General features: G+C 40.3%; 1 protein-coding gene across 1 annotated transcript; it reads right to left on the reverse strand.

Moving 5' to 3' along the window:
• Positions 1-1,488: 1,488 nt before the first annotated feature.
• Positions 1,489-7,323, reverse strand: CZH9orf40 (chromosome Z C9orf40 homolog). Its single transcript, XM_075078139.1, has 2 exons — positions 6,880-7,323; positions 1,489-2,814 (listed from the first exon to the last, which is right to left on the reverse strand). Exons 1-2 carry the CDS (start codon positions 7,294-7,296, stop codon positions 2,659-2,661), a joined length of 573 nt encoding a protein of 190 aa, XP_074934240.1. The 5' UTR covers positions 7,297-7,323; the 3' UTR covers positions 1,489-2,658.
• Positions 7,324-7,370: the final 47 nt, after the last annotated feature.

Raw genomic sequence — 7,370 nt, forward strand, 5'->3', positions numbered from 1 at the left:
GGTTCTTCCCTTTAGAGAGGAACGTTTTAGAGAAAACCAAACTTCCAATTACCTAGAAAGAATATAAAAACTTTCTTCTGAAAGTTTAAGAACTTATCAGATGAAGATTGTCAGTTGGTAGGTATTACGCTATGCCTGAGTTGTCTTAAAATTTGTGCTGACATTTTGTTATTTCAAAATAACATTTTCTTCTCACTGGATATGAATGTACATGCAAGTTAAAACATCTTAAGCTTACATATAGCTTATGTACAGCCCTTGAAGAAGAGCTCTCTAGGAAAATGGAGTCAGAAGTCAAGACCAGTGTTTTGGTAGCCCACAGTGACACATGGTATCTGGAGACACCAGACATTCAGCACTTACATGTCTTGATCATACCTTTTGACAGCTCTAATGCAAAGTTTATGTAATCTATTATTACCCCCCTTACCTTGCCCAGCCTTTTGTATAACCCAAACTCTCCAACTTGTTCAAAAGGTTTTCCAAGGCTTTTATATTTGCCTCTATTTGCAAACAGATGAATGGAAAAAATTAATCAGCTCAGCAAATGCTCTGAAAGTAGCCATAACATTCCAGCCCATAACCCAGAACCCACAACTGGAACAAGCCAAGAGGAAAGTGCTTGCCTACAGCATAGTTGCAAATAAAGTAAACATACAGCCTACAACACAGTACAAGCTTAACTTACTTTAAAGGGCTTATTTCTTTTGTAATGGAATAGCTCAAATATATATTTTAAAGACAATAATAAACCCACTTCTATCCTGTGAATTAGGGGAAAGGAGAGACAATCTTTAACACTCTTTAACAGTCTCTTCCTACACACCTACTGCATATGAAGCTCCAAGCAGATTTTAAGCAACTGAAGTATGTCTGCAATGATACAAGACAATAATGCAAAATACTGGATGCTGTGAAATATTAGAAAAACCATGAATATAGGAATGCATATATTACCTAGGGTACAAAAAAACCCAACCCAAGCCAACAAACACCTCAACAAATTAATAATTACATTTCTTCACTAATTTATTCAAGTTATAGTAAACATATAATAGCAGTTGCATTCTTGCCAGCAAATGAGTTTGTTTTTAAAAACATTTTTGAAGTATCTCCTAAGACAAGTTGATGTATTTGGACTTAAAAAACGTAATTTAAAATGTGTGAGAAAAATAAATATTTTTTAAATATGTACCCAGCTAATCTGACAGCAGGTGGGAACACATCCAAACAAGCACCATGAAATGCTTGAATCACTAAGCCACCTCCTTTCTTTTGTGGGTCCTAAGACACCCTAACAATCTAAATAAATAATCAATGAACAAGGACAGATACCTTACAGCACAAACACTGAAAAAAAGTTTCCAAATGTTCACTATGAATAAGAAGGCTGACAAGCTGACTATTTTAAGCAAAAAGACCTAATAAAATGACAAAGTTATGGAAGCAACAGTCTTAAGAAACAAAGTCAGGAACATCACACAGTAATAGTCCCAAGGTTTTCAAATGCCCACAAGCAAAACTTTATTGTCCTTTAACAAATACATTATGTTAAAAAATAAAAAATTTAAAAAAAACTCACAAGTTGCCTTCTTCAATGGTTCCAGCAAAAATACAGTGTTTGCTATCCCAAAAGACAAGTCATATTTGCAAAGTCTGACAGTCTGCCCATATAACTTCAGTCTATTAAAGACAAGTATTTCTAATTGTACTTCAACTTGTAAATAAATTACAAAAGACAAGCATTAAGTTCATATTTCACATCAAAAAACACTAATTCAATTAACCCTTGTGAAAATTTTTTGCAAGATTCATAATCTCTGCAAAAACTCTACCTTAGTCAGTTAAGTTTTAAAAAGTGTATGTGGTAATTTTATATTCATTAACTTTTCTTGACACAGCTGCGCACACCTGCCATTTTGATGCTACCGACTGGTTCAGAGCCACCATCACAAAGAAGAACAGCATTAACTTGAGAATGGACCAAAAACCTAAAAGCTGGCTTCCCACTGCTTTGGGTAACAGGAAAAGGTGTAGGTAAAGGATAATGTGAAAAACTTGCAGAACAATGGCAGCTTACAGAAGAAAAGATCCCCTTTTCCTTTCCCCTCCCTGCCACACTTGTTTTTAGTCTGCATAGGAAAGGGAATGTTTTGTCTGTTTTTGGTAGGCTTTGATTTTTTGGTTTAGCTATTAGAAAAAAAAACACATTAAAAGTCACTACAGTTTGTGTGCTTTATGATAAATTCACATGATAAATATTTCCATTTCAGCTACCACAGTTACATCTTTTTTTCAGGACAGACAAAATGATTTTCCATTTGCTTTCAACATGTAACGTATCCATCTGTTTCTTTTAATTGCTTCCCAAAGTCTTAATTTTCTGTATTCTTCTTTTAGCCTGCCTCTACGTTTTCAAGCATTCTTGCTAGACGTCATAGCCTCCTCCACACTGTACACCTCCAGACACCTTACTGTTAAGTACCTAATAGTGATTATCCCACCCACTTAGAGAACTCAGACTTGCTTTTGCAGACTGACATAACACTGTTTCTTCAAGAAGGCAGAAGCATGCTTATTTTCCTCCCAAGTAGAAACACCTGAATCCAAACAGAAACAAGTTTCCTGAGAGTCGATGCACAACTATGGAACAATTGATCAGGTCTCCATTTCAGTCTCCATGGCATCAGTCCTTGAAGGAGTTTTAGCTTCTGGTGGAGTCTCTCCATCTACGTTCTGAATATCAGATAAATCAATAGTAGGCAATGGTGCTCTCCAATACAGGAATGAGTTATACTGACAGAAATCTTCTTGCTTTGAAAAGAGACAAATAAACAAATAGGCAACAAAACATTAATGTCTATTGCAGCAGTACAAAATAATAAAAGAAACTTCAAAAGAAACTAAACCAAGGAAGTCTAATTCGGCTGTCCAATATTAACAGTTCTTATCATTTCACCTAGAAAAAATATGAGCTATTTCCTAGGAAAACACCATAGAAAATCTCAACCAAATCATAATTTTGTTTTGTCCTCTCAAATATTCTTGCAAAGAACTACTGTACAACCTCTGGGAAATACTTCTATAACTCCACCAATTTCTTCAACTTGAAATCTTTGCACAGAACGATATTGTAAAACTTGTGTAATTATTGGACTTTGCATACAAAAACTGTTCACTGCTTTTTCTTCTCACAGTGGTATACAAATTTCATGCACACTTAGAAGCTGGTATTCAGAAGAATGTATTTAGCTATTTTACATCATCTCAGAGGATGATGCTTGCAGGAAAAATACAGCATTGGATAGTGTTTCTACCACATTCCAATTCTTCTTTCCTGTATCTACATTTTGTACTCAAGTATACATGAGAAGAATGAAGATCTCTTCTAGGGCCGGGGGGGGGAAGTTTAAGAACTGGTAACTAGTACAAGAAAAAGCTTGGAGGAACACATACTTATCTACTACTTAACTATGCAATTATACAAATCTTTTTAATTTTTTAAAACCTGTGTTAGAAAACATACCGTTTGTTCACAACCACATGCTGTGGTTATAAACAGTGGGCAATCTGTGCATGTTTCTATGGTCTAGATACATGTAAGAAGAAGAATTCTCAAGTCATTCTTTAGGTCTTGAGCACGACTTTCTTCTGGTATGTAAAAACACTGAATGCTGACACAAACCTAAAATAATGCATTTACATATAATATTGGTTTGTATTTTTCCATACATACAATCAGAACTTTTAAATATTTTGTTTTAATGTCTAAGCTGTAACATGTGCCAAACAGAAGTATTTTTAACAAATAGATTGCTATAACTGCTTTGCTATGGCTCTTGAAAAATTTCATGCTTTGTCTGCTGGCTCTGCAGCAGAATAAAAAAAATGTAGTGCTCAAAAAAAATCACAGTAAGTATCGTGCCTAAACCCTGTCAGGTACTGGAAAAATTATGCTTCTCCCCCACTCCTGTCCCCAAAAGAGAGGAGTACAGAAATTCAGCATACTTTCCATTTAAAGAATACATTTTTCTATTTGTTAGCACACAAACCTTTCATAAACTACGATTTCTTGTACTAGGTAGCCTGTTTTTACTATAAAACCCTGCATCACTCGTGACTTGTAATAATTAAGATAGGCATGAAAGAGATTTCCTAGCAGCAAGATGGCTGTGTGTCTGTAAAGTACTGCTAACATGAGTTTGCTCACTAGGAGAAGATTGTCATCAGGGAAAATTAAAGAATCAAAGTTCCATCAATTGGAATAGAGACCAAAACTAGCTAAATTATATATGTCACAGGACAGAAGGATTGATTATATGGAAACTACAAAAAAGCGAAACTATGGTAGTGCACACATTTGCATAAATATTCTTGTAAATGGAAATTTTTGTACTGCACAGCATTAAGAACAAACAACAAAGTGCTAAAGAGAAAGGGAAGATCTTCCAGTCCGTATTCTGACCTAGGCAGCATCACTCACACAGAACTGTGCAGGGCAGGTGGCTAACAAGTTTGATATTTGAAAAAAATCTCCAGCAATGGAGGTTCAGAAACTGTCAGCTACCCTTACAAACTCTCCCTGTGTTTAATCCAAACTCCCCTTATATTTTAGTAAGAAGTTACTGTTCACACTGAAAGAGCCACAGAACACCCCTGTACTACCAGATGCTTTGTACACACAGAGTAAATAACAGCATTCTTGTTTCAAAGAGACTGTAATAATCTAAAACCTCATAATTGCAAAAATATGCATACTATTAACTTTGGACTCAGACTACGTACAGGACTAACGTCAAGAGTATTCAAGTCCCCAGAACAGCAGTGTTTCAGTTTATTGGTATCTCCCAGAAAGATTGTGTGTGAAAATGAGCAAGCCCAAGGAGCAAAAAAGACAGAGGCAAACATTAAACATAGCACATAAATGCAAAATAAAGTATCAAATATTCACATTCACCTAAATATCTTTCAGAATAGTTTTTGAGAACAGCATTTAGCAAGGTAGGTAACATCCACAAAGCTCAGAGATACAACAGCTTAGTTTCTATGGATGAAGTTGTTTAACTTCTAAAGAGTTAATTTTGCAACTCCAGTTGCAAAGGTGCGCTTGCAAATAAAATTCAAATAATATTTATTCTCCGGCCAACTACAACATAATTGGAATTGCTTGTAATGTTAATAAAACCAACATGAAAGTAACAGTATGCAGATCATGCTTATTATTGTAATGAACTACACAAGCCACAAAACAGCAAAGAATAATGCCAGCCTACAGCTGTGTTTTCAGAAAGGTGTAAAAGTCGTGTTCAGAAATATCTCTGTGAAACACCTAAAACATACATGTGTGACACACAGAAGATGGAAGAAACACCTCTGGCCTGCTGTTAACTAAGCTTCATTTTAAAGCAAAAGTATTTTTACACAATACTGTACTTAGGGAAACAACCTCTTAAAAATACAGTCCTACAAAAACATTTTATGCAGATAAATACTCTTATTTTGTGGAAATTCAGGGGGTTTGTTGCCTTCCAACCACTGCTAAAGCTTACAAAATTATGCCTAATAACCCTAGGGATAAGTAGAGAATTCAGCATCATATTTGTGATGCAGTGACACTTCTCTGTAGAGGTTCGCTCAATTTATTCAATCTGCTTTGCATCAGAAGATGCTTGTTCTCTCTCCAGAAATGAAAGATATGCTTGTCTTTAAAACATACAGCCTAAAAAGGATGTATAGTTTTCATAGGACGTAGAATTTTTTCCTCAATTCCTTTGTGTCTTAATTCTATCATCCACCACAAAAAAAAAGAACCAAAACCAAACAAAAACAACCAACACCCAACCAAGCGAAAAAAAAAATCAAAAGGCAGAGCCTGAGAAGGAAAAGCCAGTTTTCCTTACAGACTATACATGGGCGTTATACTATCAAAGAACCAATCTTTTCAAAATCAGAGTCTAAAACTGCAGTTCAAAGCCCACCTGACCTTATCAGACTTTCTGCTACTTCAATAACACTGGATCAGATACTTTGGTCTTATTTAAAAGGTCCAGGTGGGAGGAAAAGTGAGCTTACATATATCAAACTTCTAGACAGGGACAAAATTTGACCTAGCGTTTTATTTCTGCAAAACTAAAATTTTCTTAGTACCACATTTTTGTGTTCTGGCCTACGGCATAAAATGTGGTCAAGACCAGAGAGAATAATGTACATTTTTCAAAGTCAACCAGAAACACTGGAAGGCAACTACGTGTTTCAGTACATCCTTATCATTAAACAACTGATCCTCTTCCCCTGACCACGGCCTTCACTAGACACTTTAGTTCAAAGCTAGCTCTGGTATTGCTAAGAAATGCCTGTCCCAAACGAAAAGTTCAGGAAGTTGTCAGACATTGTAGTAAGCATGACCCGCAACCTCAAAGAACAGAGAGGCTATCAAAACAAACTCTTCAGGCTGCTCCCACCGTACTTTTGGACGGGGATTTAGCTGAAGACAGACTTAACTAAGGTGAACTCCAGACCCCTTCTCACCAGTTTTTCTATTGGGGCGGCGGGGGGTGGGGTGGCGGTGGGAGGGCGGAGAAGGGGAGCTAGAAACGTTACTTCTTTTGCATCGGCTACAGAAAAAAGGGACCAACAAGAAGCTTTAACCGGCGCACGGCCGATGAACGCCGAGCGGCGCGCACCAATGTCTAAGCTGTGCCCGGCCGAGGCCCGGGGGACCCCGCCAGCCCCGCTCCTGGCCCCGCAGTACCGCCCCCGCTGCCATCGACACCGCCCACCATTTCCTCTACCCGAAGGCGAGCAACCCGAGCCCGCCCGCGACGGCCCCGCGCTACGCTTGCCGGGAGGAGGAGGTGTCCCATCACCCCGCTCCCTTACCTCAGCGGCGGCGGAGGCCCGCTCTTTGCCCCGGCCACCGGCGCCCTGTCCCTCCGCCGTCCGCACGTCCTGGGGCGCCACGGTCCCGCCGCGCCGCCGCCGCCTGCCCCCCGCCTCCCCCTGCTCCCCGCGGGGGCCGCTCCCCCGCGGCGCGGGCCGCTTGCCCGGCGGCGCCTCGGCCTCCTCCAGCCTCCGCTTCGGGGCGGCGGGGCTGGCGCTCGCCGCTTCGCCCCGGCAGTGCCGCTCGGGCGCGGCAGCGCGGGGGAACGGCGGCTCGCGTGGGAGCCGTTTGACGGGCACGTGGCACACTAACGGCTCCGCGCGCCGCTTGGCCATGAGGGGCCCGAGCACTGGGGACGCCGTGGAGCGCGCGTCCCGGGTCCTGCACGCACCGCCACCGCGCGGGGCAGGCCGCATGCGCGCACCGCCGCCACTAGGCGGCCCGCGGGAGGAGCGCTGTGCTTGGCCCCGCCCCCTAGTGGGTGGTGGGC

This window comes from Phalacrocorax aristotelis, chromosome Z (genome assembly GCF_949628215.1).
Source record: "Phalacrocorax aristotelis chromosome Z, bGulAri2.1, whole genome shotgun sequence".
Lineage (NCBI taxonomy): Eukaryota > Metazoa > Chordata > Aves > Suliformes > Phalacrocoracidae > Phalacrocorax > Phalacrocorax aristotelis.

Excerpts from the sequence above, each read along its gene's own strand:
- CZH9orf40 (XM_075078139.1), bottom strand. The coding sequence starts at position 7,296 with ATGCGGCCTGCCCCGCGCGGTGGCGGTGCGTGCAGGACCCGGGACGCG. Across the intron at positions 2,815-6,879 it reads GGGCCTCCGCCGCCGCTGAG|CAAGAAGATTTCTGTCAGTA; the intron begins GTAAGGGAGCGG and ends CTCTTTTCAAAG.